The sequence below is a fragment of the Rhinichthys klamathensis genome, unplaced genomic scaffold, assembly GCF_029890125.1.
Source record: "Rhinichthys klamathensis goyatoka isolate OS25496 unplaced genomic scaffold, OSU_Roscu_1.1 h1tg000059l_1, whole genome shotgun sequence".
Lineage (NCBI taxonomy): Eukaryota > Metazoa > Chordata > Actinopteri > Cypriniformes > Leuciscidae > Rhinichthys > Rhinichthys klamathensis.
Window position 1 is genome coordinate 9,182,885 of NW_026606604.1, and position 19,635 is coordinate 9,202,519.

Below are 19,635 nucleotides of genomic sequence, written 5' to 3' on the forward strand. Positions count from 1 at the left end.
AACGGTTAGGTTAGGGGTGGAAATTCTGGCTTTCTTTATCTAAAAAATGTACGTTTCAGTACTAATCACATCGTATGAAATCGCCAGCGCTTTCTCATGACATCATGTTGACCCGGACTGTTCACTTCTGTTGGCATCCGCGTTGGCGTACTTGCGTAGAGTATGTTTTTGGCCTCTGTTTTTCCCCGTAGAATTGTGTTTAAGCTGCAAAATGAAGTAGATTGGCAATTTTGAACATTTTTCTAATCGGATTGTTTTTGAATATATCATCTATTGAGCTCTCCACAGCAGACACCTCCTACACCACACGCTATTCTCTTCTTCAAGAGAGGCAGAATTGCCCTTAAGCCCCCCCCCCCCCCGCATGGGATTGTGGGAAGGACGGTTACTACAGTGACACCTGGAAGTGCTGGACGGAGACTCAGGGAGGTAAGCTCAATCATCATGGCCCCCTAACCTGTCATAGAAACCAGTATGCCATGCTCTGCCATCGACCACAGTCTCAATTTCAACTATCCATACTAACTGACAAACTGGATCATTCGTTTCCATTGTCCTTCTCCAATCTATTGGCGGGCCTCCCTCTCAGGTTCCACTGGCATGTAAATGCCCGTCACCATGGCAACAGAGCATTGTCATTCATATTGTTGTTGTGGCACTAGCAGATCCACGATGTCGGTTCAAAGCGTCCTCCAAGAACGCCACTATCTTGTCACCATCCTCCTGTGGAAATTGATGGCAAAGATGTGGGCTTAGGACAAGATGAACAAGAAGTGAACATGTAGCTGTAGCGGCTGCTTCTGTGAGTTTTCATTTCATGTTACATGTAAGAAAGGATACTGATATGCTTTGAGATTGATGAACATATTGAGGAAGCTTGCAGACATATGCAGTATGAGGTTTTTAGTCTCACCTCACTGATGAAGGAATGATGGATAAGCTCATTGACCAAATCTCTGGAACTGTCACCTGAAATGACCACAAACACACACACACTATTTTTAAATCTGAACCAATCTCTGAACACCATAACTATAATAATTATAGTCCATATGTTTGATTCATAATGATAATTGATTGATTAGTGTTTAAATATTTTTAAAGGGATACTCCACTTTTTTTGGAAATAGGCTCATTTTACAACTCCCCCAGAGTTAAACTGTTGAGTTTTACCGTTTTTGAATCCATTCAGCCGATCTCCGGTTCTGACGGTACCACTTTTAGCATAGCTTAGCATACATCATTGAAGTGGACAAGACCATTAGCATTTCTAAAAAAAAAAAAAATGACCAAAGAGTTTCGATATTTTTCCTATTTAAAACTTGACTCTTCTGTAGTTACATCGTGCACTAAGACCTGCACTAAGAAAAAAAGTGGAGTATCCCTTTAATACTCATTTCAAACCTACTACACAAAATAACAAGGAAATTAAAGAAATGAAAAGTATTGTATTTTTTCAAACCAATATTATTTATACTATTCTAGTATGTATTCATATTTTAAATTAGCTTTTATTTGATATTTACATTTTAATTTACATTTTTGTTATGTCCTTTTGGTATTATTATTTTTTTGTAAAATACTTTTAAGATAAATACATTTATCTTGAATTTATTTTTTATTTCTGTCATAGTTTTAGTTTAATATTTAACTAGTTTAGTTAGTTGCCAAGGCAACATTTCTAATTAAGTTTTTCATCTAATATTTATATTGTATTTTTTTTTTCAGCTTTATAACAATTGATGAAAAATTACTGGGAAAAAAAAACTTTAGTTAACAATAACAACACTGTTTCAAACCCAGTTCTATCAGTCGAAATACACTAAGGCCTACTTAGTTTGAATAAAAAAAATATAAATATCTTGTCTGTATTATACTGTTGTGTTGCTGTATATATATATATATATATGTGTGTGTATATTTATATATATTTTGTACATACTGTGTGCATTGAAATATTATGTCGCTACTTCATTGTTGTGGGTCATTAACTTTTACCCTCTACTGCACTTATATGGTGAAGAGATGATAATGTGAGTTTATTTTGAAAAAAAAAATCAAAGGTTTATTAAGGTCTTTAAGGTTTCACTCACTTGGCATAATATCACAGCTGAGCTGTCGATGGAGTTTATCATCCAGCTTCAAGAAAAGAGTGAGCTGTGAAAACAGCAGAAATCAGTTCCATTTGCCACAGACACAACAGATGTTGCCATAAGTATTCTTTAACATGAGTATAATAGTTTGCATTATCATTAATAACTATCAAGACAAAGGCAGATGAATCACCAGAGACACAAGAAAGATACTAAACAGAAAATCCCAATAGCATCGTCACTGATCAAGACATTTAAACCCTCCTAATGCATTCAGGTCCGTTTTGACCAAGAAGAGGTACATCATTTTTTTTCAATATCCATAGTTTTTAGTACGAAAATTAATGAAGATTAATTTATGTATTAAGACTGTCAAAATACACATCACTGATTTCTTTCTGATTTTTTAATAAAAAATGTAAGCGATATAACCCTTTAAAGGTACACTATGTAACTTTTTTTGTTCAAAATAATTCTGAAATTACAATAAAATGACAGCTTAAATGACTGTCAGTTTGTAGATTAAAAGTTCATAGGCCATATAGTCTAAATTTGAAGGAAATAGTGTTTGAACAAGAACTCTACTTTTCACTTTTTACTTTTCTGTCACCTATTGATAATACATTGCAACATGAAAAGGAGATTCAGGCTGTTTAGCAACTTTTTTTTTTTTTAAGTAAAAGTTTATGCAGATAAAATGAATATAGTTTGAAAACAGTTCAGCGTAATACTAATGTTTTATAAGCTTATGTTCCACAGGATCCAAACATACCAGGTGTATTGTATACGTTTTTTTAATGCATTACGAGGTTCACTTGAACTAGAATATTTCTGCTTTAGATAAATACTGTGTCCTAAATACATGAACACTAAAATGTGACAAACTCACATGGGTTTTAGTAGTGTCTTCATTGGACTCCAGGTTACAATGCATCTGTACCACCTAGAAAAATGACAACTTAAGATTAAATAAAGAAAAACTGAGTGAACTGAACTATCATAAGTGTGTTTTGACAAGAACACACACCTTCCTGGTTTCTGCCTCTTGAGGCTCAGGCGTGGGGGTCTTCACTGTCTCCACCTGTTCTTGGGACATGGAGAGGGCGCGAGGCACAGGATGGGGTCGAGCGGATGCAAAGTTCATCAGCGGGTAAATGCCATTCCTGGACAGTAAAATACATATTTATTCATTACGAACCACAAAAGCCACAAGCTACTTTTTAACTGTGGCAACACTTACTTCACATCCTCTAGAAACTTGTCTAGCTCGAGAGGAGAAACATGAGAATACCTGCAGGACAGGAGAAATCAATCAAAATAATTGATCAAGCAAATATCATTGTATAATATAGTGTCATACTATATATCGTATCATATATCAAAGTATCATAGTGCTTTTGCAGTCTCGTTCAAAAGGTTGAGGCCAGTAGGATAGTCTCTTATGCTCACCAAGGCTGCATTTTGTTTGATGTAGAAAAATACAGTAATATTTTAAAATATTTTTAAAATAACAGTTTTTCTGTTTGAATATATTTTTAAACATAATTTATTCCTGTGATCAAAGCTGAATTTTCAGCATCATTACTCCAGTCTTCAGTGTCACATGATCCCTCAGAAATCATTCTAATATGCTGACTTGCTGTTTAATAAACATTTCTTATCAATGTTGAAAACAGTTGTGCTGCTTCCTATTTTTGTGGAAACCTTGATACATTTTTTCTGGATTCTTTGATAAATATAAAGTTCAAAATCATTTATTGGAAATAGAATATAACTTTATAAATGTCTTTACTGTCACTTTTGATGAATTTAATGTGTCCTTGCTGAATAAAAGTATTAATTTCTTTTTTAAAAAGTCCAAGCTTTTGAGGTGTAGTATAAGGTGAGACTTACTTGAGCTGAACGGGGGGACGATCGTCTTTGTGAATAATCTCTGCCATGACTCCATTTGGGTCGAATGATTTGGTCTTATCCTCCACACAGTTCTCTGGAAGCATGTCTTTGAACCCAGATCAAATGTGAAAGCACTATTTTGAAAGTTTTATTTCAATAATAATAATAATAATCCATTTTGTATTTTACCTGCAATCCAATGAATCTTAAATTTATGTAATTTAGATAATCCTTCACAACAAAATATTATTCTATATTATATGGCTCTAATACTGTGATGATGATTGGTCAATTACAATATACAAATATTATTGTTTATAATGACCACAAAACTGTAGACAACCGATTTCCTGCGAGCCAATAAAATAATTTAAACTCCAATAAATAATTCTGTTCAGTAATATATAGTCAGTTAATCATCTAGACTATAAATACATTGTCTATTTGTGAAATTATTAAAATTGTCACTACAAGTGAGAGAGAATAAATAATAGAAAAAGGTGGCATTTTTTGGAGTGGTTTGAAAAACAATATAATTTTTTTCTGTGCAGTTACAATCAATACATTCCCATTTTGGATCTATTTTCCAGCACACTTACACTGGTTATTGATGAGACAGTGTGCTGCGAGCAGCTTCAGTGAGTGCACTTCAAACAGCACGCGGTGAAACAGCAGGTCATGTGCCGTTGGGCGGAGTCTGGGGTTGTGACGCACACACGACTGAGTGAACTCCTGTGAAGCAAGAAAAAGAGCATGACTGCATCCGAAATCGCATACTTCCCTACTATATAGTAGGCGAAAACTGTTTGTGACAAAAGAAGTATATGTCTGAATTCACAGTACTCATAAAAAGTACTCAGATGACCTACTACCTCTGGCGAGATTCTTCTGAAGTGTGCATATGAGGGACACTTTACTATCCCATGAGGCCACGGGAGAGGATTTAAGAATGGCAGTGAAGCGACACAACTGACGATATTTTAGTACTTCAACTAAAACTAAATTAATGTTTTATTTTATTTCAGTTAATGTTTATTTTATTTCAAGTAATGAAATTTTTTTTTATGGTTTTAGTTTTAGTTAACGATGATAATGCTGCCGATTTAATAACAGAAAAATTCAGGTTTATTATGAAAAACTACATTTTTACATTTTCTAAAGAAAATCTGAGTGGTGTTTGGAGTGAAAAAGTCATCACCACGATGCTGTGGGTGTTGTGGGTTACCAGTGCCTTGCTATGCAGTTGCTAGGGTGCCTTGGGTGGTTGCTAGGAGGTTGCTTACATCGCTGCGTCCGAAATCACGCAATGCAGAGTAGGTACTACAACTGAATTTGAATTTACTTCATGACCGTTAAAAATACGCTCCATATAATATGAATATGGCAGTATGAATGAAATTCGGACGTACTACATCCATCATGTTGTCATTATTATGTGTCACCTACCAGAGTCAGTTGCGTCGCTTCACTTCCATTCATAAATCCTCTCCCGTGGCCTCATGGGATAGTAAAGTGTCCATCATTTGCAAACTTCAGAATCTCACCAGAAGAAATAGGCAATCCAGGGACTTTTTGCCTACTGTTTTTCAAATACTATGTATTCGGACATACTACTCTTTTGGCGTACGTTTTCAAATACTACTATATAGTAGGGAAGTATTCAAGTGTTATTCTATGATATTCTACCCAGCTAACAAAAATATGTTCTAAGAATGTTTTGCTAACGCTCCCATTAAGATGACAAAACGTTATTTTGGAATGTTCTCGTAAATTTTTTCAAAAACCTTTTTTTTTTTTTTATGCGAACATTCCATTTTATGTTCTAAACATTATGGAAAAGTTACTTTCGAATGTTGTCTCAACGTTCTAAACCAAGTAGTAACATTTAAAAAATGCTAGACGAACGTCCAAATAAAACATCTCAGAAAAAAAACGTACCATGACCGATGTATAAATAATGTTTTTTTTTGCAAACGTTTTGAGAAAATTATTAAAGACCACATAACTTTGAATGAATGTTCCATTAACATTCCTGGGAAAATGTTTGCTCATAACTTTGAAAGAACTTTGCCACAACATTAGCCAAAGTTCTGAGAACATTCCCTGTTAGCAGGGTAGTCATCACTAGATCTAATACGAGTCCCTCATAAAATATATGCCTGTCGTGGTGTTTTTACCTGCTTATCATCTGCCAAATGAAAATAATAAGTCTGATTAGTTAGAAAAGCATCTATCATGCACATTAAACAACATCATGTCTGCACACATACCTTCATTAGAGCGTCTTCTAACGATTGGCCCGCATTGGTTATGGCCTCCTTCGACACGACAGAGTCCCCATTGGCCTGGATCTCCAACACGGCCATCTGGAGGAATACACTCAAATATTATTGCATGAGGGACTTGCTTCAGTGCAATAAAGAGCTGTAAGTAATATATAACATTGCCAGGTCATGCTTTGTTGGCATCTCACCTCCAAAGCGCAAATCCCAAAGGAAAAGATGTCAATGGCGTAGTCATCTTCACATGCTAAGAATAGAGAAGGAAATATATAAACCGAAAAGTCTACACAAACATCCAGTAGAAAACAAAGTGAAGATGTGGTCACACTCACAGCCGTACTCTGGACTGAAGAAGTGCAGGTTCTTCTTATCATCTCGATTTTGGAGTATTTTACCACGGACTGGGAACACTGGGTAAGAACAGATGATAACAGTGGGTCAAACTCTCATAAAAATAACTTTATTAACTTTTACCCTATTAAGGCATCATGTTTGATTCGCTTCTAAGTTACCAACATGATCTACAACATGCTTTCTGTCATCTGATAATAATTTATACTTTTTTAGCAGGTACAGTACCAGGATACATGTGTCTTTTTGCTGAGAAATTTTATCAAGTAAACATAAGAATAACTTTTATATCGTTAGTAATATTTCTAGATACTTGATTACTGGAATGAAGCAGCTTAGGTTGATTACCCATACCTAATGTTTTAGAAAAATCATAAAAATATGAGTTTTAAAGGATATGATACATCAGGCTTTTGAGGGACATTTATTTGTTCATCTCTTAATCACCATCATTGCATTGCAATATGTTTTTTCCCACACTATAAAATCTACAGAGCTTTGATCGTAAAACTAAGCATTTAAATATCATCTTATGATGACATATTTTGGGGAGATATAGACTAGAGTGAGCACTGAATAAAACGGAAGTGTTATTTTCTTTCTCAAGTATGAGCGCCATATTCTCTTATATCATACTAAATAAGCCTTAAAAGCCTTATGTATCAAATACGAAACTTTTTAATATAAATTTTGCCTAAAGGTTCAATAAGCTGTTTCCAGGCTTTTCCAGGGCTAATAAAAAAGGTTGTTGTTTTTTTTAAAACAAAATGAATATACAATGGTATATAAAGTTTTTCTCAGTGTAGGTTACATGGTAAATTCATACATATTACATGAAATGTTAAAATGACTCACCATTCACAAAGAGTCTGTGCCAAACTACAGAGGGGCGGAAAAAGATTAGAAAGAAGACAATGGAGGATGATTACACAGATTTTATTAGAAATAGTGCTCAGTAAATATTGATTCACTTTTTAATAAAATCAATATTTTTTTCATAAATATTTTTTGAAAACTATAATGTAAACAACTTTTTCAGTAAAACATTAGACTAAAAAGAGGATATTTTACCCGATCCAATTTTAATGAGGCCGTTGTGCTGAATGAAGATGGTGTCGCATGTGAGGTTGCCGTGAATGATGGGAGGGTCACAGGAGTGCAGGTAACTGATGAGTGGAAGAAGTTGCATGCTTGTTAATGTACAAATTCCCATGTTTTGAACTCACACAACCTTCAACACAAACTGAAAAAGTGTGTCACCTGAGGGCAGAGAGAATCTGTGTACACCAGCGTTTCCAGGCCTGAAATACAGAAATGTAAACACAAAAATCATAATAATAATCATTTACATCGTATATTTAAACATCAGTCTCGGGCTAAAAATTCTTATGAAAGTCTGACCTTGACATTCATGGTCTTGTGGTTTTTCTTGGTCTTTTTAAGGAACTGTTTTAAGCTGCCAGACGACATGTACTCTGTGATGAACACAACCTGTAAGGGATATAAAAAGAAAGCTATTTTGATATAGTGGCCACTTTAAAATATATAATGGTGTATATCAAAATAAGAACAGTTCTTTTAGAAAAAATCATTCTAGGCTGCGTCTAAAATCGCATACTTCCCTACTATACTATCTGCTGTAAAGTAATTATGTATTCAAAATAAGTATCTACTCAAGAGAGTATGAGTATTGCAGACGCAGCCTTGGACTTTTCAGCAATGATTATATTGATTATATTGTTCATGTGAATGAAATCCAAATCTGAACATGTTCATCACAAGCAACAGATCATAAAAATGGGAAAAGGAGGCATATGCACATTTGTTGCTGCTGTCACTGCATGTACATGATTTAAATCTTCTTGTCACAACAGAAAACATAGTGGATTTTATTTGCTTAATATGGTCTTTAAGGTTAAATACTAGCTTTACTATCGATAAAAGTGAAGTATGTATTTCCTGTGCCACTGCACCAAACTGCAAAAATATGGATTGTTTACCAATAAGTTTATCAAAATGCATTAAAAATGCACTTTCCCATTAAGAGATACTTTGATGTAGTTATTTTACACCGTCACAATAACATGAAACTATTATAATGAAAAGAATAGTGATACTAGCAGTGTGTGTGTGTGTGTGTGTGTGTGTGTGTGTGTTACCCGAGCATGATTGTCCCCAATGTCCAGCCAGTATTTGTGAAATTTGACGATGTTGGGATGATCCACCTGCATCAGGTTCTCAAACATCTCCTTCATTTTGTCCTACACAAAATGAAAAACATTTGAGCATGTTAATAATTTTAGACATTACATAGCTATTCTTGAGCAGCAAATCAGCATATTAAAATGATTTCTGAAAGATCATGTGAGACTGAAGACTGGAGTAATGACGCTGAAAATTCAGCTTTGCATCACAGGAATAAATTACATTTTAAAATATATTCAAATAGAAAAACAGTTATTTTAAATTATAATAATATTACAGATTTTACTGTATTTTTGATCAAATAAACACAGCCTTGGTGAGCATAAGAGCCTTATGTCAAAAATGTCAAACATTTTACCAACACCAACATTTTGAACGGCAGTATAAACTGAAATATATTCAGAAATGGTTTGCTTGAGCACTCACCTCCACTGTCTTAAAGACCTTCTTGTCATGGAAGAGAACTTCGTTCCAGACCACCTCAACACCCTCTTCAGTGTCCATGGCCAGAGAGGCGCTCTCCACTCCGGGAACATTCCCCTGACTCACCTGCAGGGGGAGACAAATAAACACTTTTAACACACACACACTTTACACCTTTTAACCAATGTACCATTACATTTTTCATCTTCTCAAGTAACCTACAAATTCACAATATCCTCATATGAGTACTAGAATGAAATGTTTACTGTGGGGAAATTATGAACTGTTGATTTTTAATCTGATGTAACCGATACAGTACACACACACACACACACACACACACAATTTTGTGTGCAAGTCAATGTCAATTAAATTAGAACTTAAATTAAATATTGGTTTAATTTGTATTTTTATATTGATTTTTTTTTACTATTTTTACATCTCATTTGCTGTCAATTATGTTTACACATATTAAATTAAATATCACATAAATCAGCATCAACCATTAAAAACCCATATTCGTTGGCCACTATATGTTTGGACATCCATTTCTTTTGTAAAAAAAAACCTTTTCAAATCAAAATTTGAAAGTATAATTTGTCAGACTGAATTGAAAGGCATCTTTTGTGATTTTCAGAGAGAGCGTGTTGAATTGGGATTTGGATTGGAGCCAGAGAGAGAGAGAGAGAGAGAGAGAGAGAGAGAGAGAGAGATTAGACATGATGCCAGAGAGACATACAGAGGAGGATCATGCTGAGAGAGGGATAATGACTGAAGAGATGAGACGAAGAGAGCAAAGCGTCCATCTGCACTTGTATGACTAATAAGTGTGTTTGTCTGCTTTGTGTATCTCACAGCTGTCAGACAGACACCGCTCAGCTTTTAACACTTTTGCTGAACATCTCCAGCCTTCCGCTTCTAATGCATGTCAATGCACTCCTCTCATGTGTCAGCCACGTCACGTAAAAAAACACACTGTGGGTGCTAGCTTTACATTGTCGGTAATGTATCCAGCTTTGAAATCAATAAATTACATTTTAAAATATATTAAATAGAAAAAATAGTTCTTTAAAATTCACAGCATTACTGTTTTTACTGTATTTTGATTAAACAAATGCAGCCTTGGTGAGCAGAAGAGACTGACCCAAAACTTTTAAATGGTAGTATAGATAAGAATGCAGAAATTGTGTAATACTTCCCTCAAGAATGATATGAGTGGTTAAATTAAATTCAAGATCAAGACTAGGCAGAACCACATCACATGCATGCATGTTGCAATCCGAGTTGTTTGCTCGAGGCCAAAAAACAGTCACCTATATTAGATGTTTTACGGTACACCTCTTTCTGGCTGGCACTCGGAGCCAAGCTGTTTCTAGAGATATGACTGGATCAAAAGTGTTTATCACAGGCGAATGGCAGAATCGCTGGGTATCTTAACACACCATGAATAAATTCAGGCTAATTTTATTTATTCAAGACATTAGGTTTATTATATGTAGGATGACTCATATCTGTATTCTAGGACACTGGTGATCATTCAAACCATGCTAAAATGATCACTTCTCAGTATCATCATACACTTGTTGTGGTTAATAATGTGATTATAGTTGTGGAGGAACTGTGAGCCTTTGAGTCATCAGCTGGGAATCAAGCCAAGCACTCAAAAGACTGCGATGTATCAGCCTCTCAAAATAAAGACGGATGCAGACGTGCTTTTCCTGTAGCTTTCTGGTGGTGGTAACCAAGAGGTTGTGGCTTTAACCCTTTGGAACCCGTACTGAAGTCCTAGAGGAATATTTTCTTGATATATTATGTTATGGAGAATGCCAGATTCTATGTAAACTTGAGTCTATCAAGAATATACTGCTGAAAACATATACTGCTATACAGAAGAAAAAAAGCCATTTCTCTTTTTATGTTCTTCATTCAATCTACAACCAGACCATCTTTTGAGCAAAAATAAAATCTAAACAAATAAAAAGATCAGGCTTATGAGATATCTACTATTTTTGTGCATCTCAGAAAAAAATCGGTTCTGATAATTAATAAATATGAATAATAAATAATAATAATAACAATAAATCAAAATATAAGTTATATATAGCCTATATATATTGATATCAAAATATGTATATAAAAAAAAAAAAAAAAAGTCAAAAGACTAATTTACTGGTTACATTATTTAATTTGATTTGTATGATTAAAAAATAAAATTCTATATACATTTTTTTAACTACATAAAATATATGTATTATATGCAAAACTATTTTAGTAAAATTATATAATATAATAAAATCTAAATTATTAGGACATATTTACTTTTAAAGTTAAAAGTGTCATTTCTTTTGAATCTTAAAGGCTCTCTGGGTACCAGTGGGCTGATCCTAAAACACCATGAAAGAAGTGCAGTACTAACCGCCAGTCTGAGCCCTGATTTAAATGGATTACCCACAATCCTTTGGTCTTGTATGGCATGTTGCCAGCAACAGGGTTTCACCTGCGGTCAAGAGGTTACTGGGGCTGAGGGGTTTAATACATGTTGGAATGCAACAGTCATAATAGAGGATTTATGGAAACTTCGATGAAACTAGTCCACATGGTAAACTCTTTATAATTCTCTTAAAGGCTAACAAACAATAAACAAAGCATATTTTGTACAGCTGAATAATACCACGTAGAAAAATACTTTTTCCCACAAGCAGCCATTACTAAAATAGACATCATGCACAAAAAGGCATAAAGATAATTGTTGGCATGCATGAGTAAAGTTCCCTATTGTGCTGTTCTTCAATAACAGTATAATTCTAGCTGTAATTACACCTGTCTTCTTTAACACATTAACCCACACAAATCTATTCTCAGAGTTATAAAAGCATTAAGTCTCTATATTCTCGCTGTTCTCTTTCATAGGTTCACTCAACGCTGCGTAGCTTAGGACGCAGTGGGAACGCCCTCTGGGTGTGCCGATTGTCTGAAGCCCTTATAGAATCACGCCAATTCATTGGCTGATGGCCAGAGCCGGACAGTAACGGAGTACATTTACTTGAGTACAGTACTTAAGTACAATTTTGAGGGATCTGTACTTTACTCGAGTATCATTTTTGGGGAGTACTCATGACTTTACTCAAGTACATTTGAGAGGCAAATATTGTACTCTTTACTCCAATACATTTCTATCCATAACCGTGAGTACCCGAGTAAAAAAAAAAAAAAATTCTCGGAAACCCTCAATTTGTTGTTTCCCTCTCAAACGTGATTGGATTGTGCAGGCGCCACTGATTGGGACAGCCTATCAGCAATCACTTTCAGCTTTCCGCCAAAGTCAACTCCATGGTCAGATTTTATATTCCACATTAATGTAAGCCAAGCATTTGGTTTGATGTTCTTGAGTATGTGGTGTGTTTAACACAGTCAGGTTCAAATGTGGCAGTGGCGTAGCCACGAGGGATTTCTGATTTCTTAAAAAAAAAAACTTTAGGAGGCAAATTATATTTTTACTGATTATGTGAATTACACTGCGCAAACCAAAGTAGGCTACTACCCAGCGAATGAAGAAGGGTTGGCGCTCAGTCTCCACATTACGATAAAATATTCATTTTGTTTTATTTTATTTTTCCGGTTTGTATTTATGAGGAAAAAACAATGTTATGGACGTGTTCTCCATTACGGACGTGAGCGCTCTGAAAGCGGCATAAAAAATGCTTTAAAACTTTCACAGAGACCTCAAACAGAAAACACAAAACCTTTCTTTAACCTGAATTTCGTTTTGCATTAATTGTATCTTAATTTTAATCAATGTTTCATCAACCAATTGGCTGGGTTTAATAAATTAGAAGTAAATAGCAGACGATAGATAAGAAACGGAGGCGCCGGCCTGTGAACTGGATCTCGTCTCATAAATGAACCGAAACTCAGTGTATAAGGTAGCCTACTTGCCTCTCACAGACATGTCTACTTTTAAACAGAAAAAATCAAAACAAAAGAAAACAGACTACAGACTGCTCTCTGCTTATGTAATCCGTATGAAATGTGCATTTCTCTCTGGCGTGTTCACTACTGAAGATCGCGAGTCAGCATCGTCAACTTCATCTAGCCGACACTGACAAAGAAAACACTTGTTTATTAACAAGTGTTTATTAATAAACAATTAAAATATCTCCTTGCTATATTTTACATATTCATAATCATTCCTTTTGCCGGTTCTATGTGACAGCTTTTAGGTGCTTTATTGGCAGCGCCACCCTTACGTGTGTGTGTGTGTGTGTGTGTGTGTGTGTGTGTGTGTGTGTGTGTGTGTGTGTGTGTGTGTGTGTGTGTGTGTGTGTGTGTGTGTGTGTGTGTGTGTGTGTGTGTGTGTGTGTGTTGTCCCCGCATTTAAAGATGGGACCCCCAAAAAATTTAATTTAATTAAATAAAGCAACATGGTAAAAAGATGAAAATGACTTGATTTTACTTTCAATTCCTTTTACATTCTCCAAGGTATTAACATTAACATTTTTCATAACTCCATGTAGGACGTTTCTGTGCATAAATGTAAGCACTGTGGCAGTAGATTTGTAATGCAATATTTAGAAAATCTACTCTTGTACTCTTGATACTCAAGTACTTTTAAAAACAAGTACTTTAGTACTTTTACTTAAGTAGACATCTGAATGTAGTACTTTTACTTGTACTTGAGTAAAATTTAGCAAGGGGTATCTGTACTTTTACTCAAGTAACAAAGCTCTGTACTCTGTCCGCCTCTGCTGATGGCGCGGGCGCCGCCCCGACGCTCTTGCGTCGTCACATTATATTAGTGAGCGTGCGCCATCTGCTCCTCAGATTTCTCTGCCTTTACGAAGCGGCCATCTTAGCCCTTCGGTCTCGGTTTTTCTGGCCCAAATAATTCGGATTTATCATCAGCATTCTTCATCTGCACTTCAGCGACTGCGAATAGTGGAACTCAGTTCTCCTTGCGGTGAAGTGCCATGGAGTTTCGTCGTTGCCCGCCGCCATGCGTTCGCTTTATTGCGAACGACGACCCTCACAGTAAGTGTGTTAAATGTATGGGTTTTTCGCATGCGCGCGAGGCTGTTTTAGGCTTGTCTAAATGCAAGTTTTGTGACAACCTGCTTCTCAAAACCCTCCGCTCTCGGCTCGCGGTTTTTGGGAAGGAGTTATTCGTTCCCCCCCGTCGCGCTCCCGAGGCTGCCGAGGCCTCGTTGAAATCCGCGACCTGGGGTTCGGATGTAGAGCTCGAGGATATAGAGTACGAGCAGATGGGCCAGGCCCTTTCTCTCCCTCCCTCTCCCGAGCACGCACGCGGTGTTCGGCCAGTCGAGTTTTCGCATAATTATTTATGCCCCAGCCCGAGAGCGCGCGAGACGGTTTCTTTCGGGCTGGAAGATATTATTTACACTACAGCGTCCGACTCTGAGGATTTCGGGCCTGTTTTAGCTACTGACGGTCTCCCGCCTAGCGGCCAGAAGGCGCGGCCTACTGCGGCCTACACGGAGCTTCTCGACGTGCTTTCGCGCGCTACGGAGAAGCTCTCTATCGACTGGCCCGACGAGCCCCGCGAGTCACAATCGTCTAAACTCGACGAGAGATTTTTAAGTGGCCATAATTCTAGGCCTGAGCGGAGAAAGCTGCCCTTCTTCAGTGATCTGCATCACGAGATCTCCAGATCCTGGAAGCAGCCTTTTTCCGCGCGTCTAACAAACGCGGCAGCCGCTGACTTCACCAACCTCGTTGGTTCTGTGGAGCAGGGCTATTCCGCCATTTCAGCGGTTGAGGACACGTTGGCTACTCACCTTTCTCCGTCGTCTGCTCCGTCGTGGAAATCTCGCCCCCTCCTTCCCTCTAAACCGTGCAGGACTACTTCCGACCTTATCGGAAAGTCCTACATGGCAGCTGGTCAGGCAGGCATGGCCCTACATACTATGGCCATCCTCCAAGCCTACCAGGCGGATGTCTTGAAGGAGCTGGACGAGGGAACAGGAATTACGCCAGAAGCTGTCAAAGAGCTTCGTAAGGCCACGGATCTGGCCTTAAGAGCCACCAAACACACCGCACGCGCTATAGGTCGTTCTATGGCAGGGGCGATTGCTGCAGAGCGCCACCTATGGCTTAATCTCACGGAGATCCGTGACAAAGAGAAGGTTTTCCTCTTGGACGCCCCAGTTTCTCAATCTGGACTGTTTGGGGAGGCGGTCAACACTGTGGTTGACAAGTTTCGGGCCGCAAAATCCCAGTCAGCTGCCCTCAGGCAGTTTATGCCCAGGAGGGCTAGGGAATCCTCTAACCCCTCCCCGGCTCAACCCAGAGAACGTTCGTCTCATAGGCCGGATTTTGCTGCTAGGAGAAGTGACTCGGTTCATCCCCCACCTGCTACGGTTTGGGGAGCCCGCGGTCGCCCGTTCCCCCGCCAGCGAGCTCATAAGCGTCTGGAACTGAAGCGGTCTAACAAACCCTTCGCTCCAGCCTCCTCGAATCGTTCCTGACCCGCAGGTCAGAAAGAGGAGAGCTTCCCCCGATTTACGAGGTTGGAACAGACCGCGAAAGCGTTTCTGCCCACCTCTAACTCGCTCTCCTTCTCTAAACCTGTCACTTTCGCCACCCGGCGTGTTTCGAAGTGCAGTTACTACTTGACCTCGTTCAAACCGTCCGGCGCAGGAGGACGGAGACGCGTTCAGCTTTCTCCCCTTGCCTCCGACGCGTTTGATACCTGCTGCTCGCATCCTCGGAGACACTTTCGGTTTTCCTCAGGAGCAGGCAGACCCTATGATCTTGATCAAACAGGCAGTGGTACCTCCCGCTACGTGTCAGGACGTCAAGTGCCCTCCTTCACGTTGGACCACGCCACCCCACAGGAGTCAGCGCGTCACCCTAACTCAGGTATGTCCGCCACATTGCAACACTCCTCTTCCTCTCTCTCATTTCTTTCAAGAATGGAGGCGTCTGCCAGGGGTATCACCTTGGATCCTCCGCACGGTTCGGCTCGGCTACACACTTCAGTTCTGTCGCCCGCCCCCTTGCTTCAACGGAGTCTTTCCAACTGTAGTCAACAGCGCCTCAGAGGCTTCTGTACTAAGAGGTTCCTCCGAAGGAAGTCGAGCAAGGCTTCTTCAGCCGTTACTTCTTGGTCCCGAAAAAGGGCGGAGGTCTGCGACCAATACTGGACCTGCGCCGGCTAAATTTCGCCCTTTACAAAGGGAAATTCAAGATGTTGACGCTGAAAGCTATCATATCTCAAATTCGAGCAGGGGACTGGTTCGTGACAGTAGACTTGAAGGATGCATATTTTCATATTCAGGTCGTACGGCGACACAGGAGGTTCCTCAGGTTTGCCTTTGGAGAGAGGGCGTACCAGCATAGGGTCCTTCCCTTTGGTCTCGCTCTAGCGCCGAGAACGTTCACAAAGTGTATGGATGCTGCTCTGGCCCCGTTGCGGCTCCAGGGCATCCGTATACTCAACTACCTGGACGATTGGCTCCTTTTAGCCCAATCCAGGGAATTAGTGACTCACCACAGGGACATTGTCCTCCGTCACATTCAGTCTCTCGGCTTGAGGTTGAACACGGAGAAGAGTGTTCTTACCCCAACTCAAAGCACAGTTTTCTTAGGGGTGCGCCTGGATTCCGTTCTGATGCAGGCCCGTTTGGCTCCTGCCCGGATTTCCAGTCTTTTGACATGTTTGGCTCGCTTCACGCTCAGCCATCGTGTTTCTGTGGGCACTTGCCGCAGGCTTCTGGGTCTCATGGCCGCAGCATCCCCTGTGCTTCCCCTAGGGTTGCTCCACATGAGACCGTTTCTGTGGTGGATGAAACTCTCAGGTGCCCGGTCCACAGGACCGGCTCTTTGCCTGTTGAAGGTGTCGCGCAGTTGCTTCCGCGCCCTTTCAATTTGGCGGGACCCTCTCTTCCTTCGGAAAGGGGTCGACATGGGTGCAGTTTTCCGTCGCCAAATGGTTACGACGGACGCCTCTCTGACCGGCTGGGGTGCGGTTTTCGACGGCAGGCCAGCATGTGGGGTCTGGACTGGAGAGACTCTCTCTTGGCACATAAACAGCTTGGAGCTGAGAGCTGTTTCCCTGGCCCTTCTTCACTTTCTCCCCTTTCTCGAAGGACACCATGTCATTGTCAGAACAGACAATATGGCGGTAGTGTCTCATGTAAACCGACAGGGGGGTTCACGGTCGCACACCCTGGACAGGCATGCGCGCCACCTTCTCCTGTGGTCTCAGGGCAAGTTCCTTTCACTGAGGGCAGTCCATGTTCCTGGGATCCTGAACCTCGCAGCAGATTTTCTGTCGAGGCAGAAGCTCAGGTCGGGGGAATGGATGTTGAACCGCCGAACAGTTGCCCTGATTTGGGAAGTGTTCGGAAAAGCAGAGGTGGACCTCTTTGCATCACAGGAGTCGTCCCAATGCCCACTTTGGTTCTCCCTGAGCCCCCCAGCACCATTGGGGACAGATGCATTCGCCCACCCGTGGCCAATGCAGAAACTTTATGCATTCCCGCCTGTCAAGTTGATCCAGGCAGTTCTGTCCAGAGTGAGGGAGAGCGGAGACCGTCTCCTACTTATAGCCCCATTCTGGCCCTCCCAGCCGTGGTTCTCGGAGCTGGTTCCTCTTCTGGAACTTCCCCCTTGGGAGATTCCGGTCAGGGAGGATCTGCTGTCCCAGCTTCAGGGCAGGATATGGCATTCTCGCCCCGAAATTTGGAAGTTATGCGTATGGCCCATCAGAGGCCGCTAGCTTTGAGCTTTGGTCTTCCCGCTGACGTCCAGGAGACCATTGCGAGTGCAAGAGCCCCTTCCACGAGAAGGTTATATTCCTCCAAGTGGAGGGTTTTTGAGTCGTGGTGTTCGACACACGCTACGGACCCAGTCAGCTGCCCAGTCGGTTCAGTGCTGGAATTCCTACAGGAGAAGTTTGCTTCTGGAGCGGCCGCTACTACTCTGAGAGTATATGTTGCTGCTATTGCCGCTCATAGGGAGTCGGATGAGATCCCCCTAGGTAAATTGAGGTTAGTCTCAGCATTTATGCGTGGGGTTAGGCGCCTGAAACCAGTACGCTCCCCTGGAATTCCCTCTTGGGACCTGACGGTCGTCCTGGAGGGCTTAACGGAAGCTCCCTTTGAGCCCTTAGAGTCAGCTCCAGAGCGGATTCTGACTCTCAAGGTTACTCTTTTGTTAGCCTTGGCTTCTTTGAAGCGGGTGGGGGATTTACAAGCTCTTTCTGTTAGCAAGACTTGTATAGACTTCGCTCCTGGTCTTGTCAGGGTGACTTTGAGACCGAAACCGGGATATGTGCCCAAAGTATTGTCAACAGCATTCCGGTCTCAGGTTATTAACCTTCACTCTTTCCATCCTCCTCCTTTTGTCTCTGAGGAGGACAAGAAGCTTAATTTGCTCTGCCCTGTCCGAGCATTGAAGTTATACGTGGATCGCTCTGGCGGTTGGAGAAAATCCAACCAGCTCTTGGTATGTTTTGGTGCTGGCCGCCGCGGGCTTGCCGCATCAAAGCAGAGAATTTCCCACTGGGTTACAGAGGCTATTTCACTGGCATTTGAGGTGCGCGGTCTGCCTTCACCTCTTAGCATCAGGGCACATTCCACCAGAGGCGTGGCTTCCTCTCAAGCACTTTTTAGAGGTGCCCTCCTGGAAGACATTTGTGTAGCGGCAGGCTGGTCCTCTCCGCACACTTTTGTCAGATTCTATAGTTTGGATCTTGACATGACTCCAGGTTCCCAAGTTTCATCTGCTTGAACCAGTCGTGTGAGTTATCTGGTCTTTGTACTAGTTACGGCAGCGCTTAGCTTGGCGAGTTTGGTATTTCGTTCCCACTGCGTCCTAAGCTACGCAGCGTTGAGTGAACCTATGAAAGAGAACGTCTCTGGTTACTGGTGTAACCTATGTTCTCTGAATAGGGAACGAGACGCTGCGTTCGCTGCCAAGCTCCTTGCGCTGCCGACAAGCTCCTTTTTCGGCAGAGAAATCTGAGGAGCAGATGGCGCGCGCGCACTAATATAATGTGACGACGCAAGAGCGTCGGGGCGGCGCCCGCGCCATCAGCCAATGTATTGGCGTGATTCTATAAGGGCTTCAGACAATCGGCACACCCAGAGGGCGTTCCCACTGCGTCCTAAGCTACGCAGCGTCTCGTTCCCTATTCAGAGAACATAGGTTACACCAGTAACCAGAGACGTTTTTGCTGCACTAACATTATTTATGGTAGTTGATACTGATTGATAAGGAACCTAGAAAAGCAAAAATAGGCCTTACATCAAAGATGCGCATTCATTATGCATTTGTAAAAAGCAGAATTATGTATGAAACTGCTGTTATTTAATGCGCTATATTTTTTTCTTTTTTCATACCGCAATTAGTTCCAATCCTGGAATATG

At 40.4% G+C, this 19,635-nt stretch overlaps 1 protein-coding gene across 1 annotated transcript in view; it reads right to left on the reverse strand.

The window, feature by feature from the left end:
- Positions 1 to 261: 261 nt before the first annotated feature.
- Positions 262 to 19,635, reverse strand: part of nrbp2b (nuclear receptor binding protein 2b) — a 29,975-nt gene continuing 10,601 nt past the window's right edge. The window contains exons 2-18 of the mRNA XM_056249277.1: positions 9,251 to 9,373; positions 8,779 to 8,880; positions 8,021 to 8,110; positions 7,880 to 7,920; positions 7,691 to 7,785; positions 7,475 to 7,498; positions 6,601 to 6,678; positions 6,460 to 6,515; positions 6,257 to 6,352; positions 4,586 to 4,718; positions 3,987 to 4,092; positions 3,334 to 3,384; positions 3,121 to 3,256; positions 2,983 to 3,036; positions 2,094 to 2,157; positions 914 to 969; positions 262 to 723 (exon numbers count right to left, since the gene is read on the reverse strand). Coding sequence (XP_056105252.1) covers positions 640 to 723; positions 914 to 969; positions 2,094 to 2,157; positions 2,983 to 3,036; positions 3,121 to 3,256; positions 3,334 to 3,384; positions 3,987 to 4,092; positions 4,586 to 4,718; positions 6,257 to 6,352; positions 6,460 to 6,515; positions 6,601 to 6,678; positions 7,475 to 7,498; positions 7,691 to 7,785; positions 7,880 to 7,920; positions 8,021 to 8,110; positions 8,779 to 8,880; positions 9,251 to 9,373 — 1,389 coding nt within the window. The 3' untranslated portion in view covers positions 262 to 639. The remainder of the gene's footprint in view (positions 724 to 913; positions 970 to 2,093; positions 2,158 to 2,982; positions 3,037 to 3,120; positions 3,257 to 3,333; positions 3,385 to 3,986; positions 4,093 to 4,585; positions 4,719 to 6,256; positions 6,353 to 6,459; positions 6,516 to 6,600; positions 6,679 to 7,474; positions 7,499 to 7,690; positions 7,786 to 7,879; positions 7,921 to 8,020; positions 8,111 to 8,778; positions 8,881 to 9,250; positions 9,374 to 19,635) is intronic.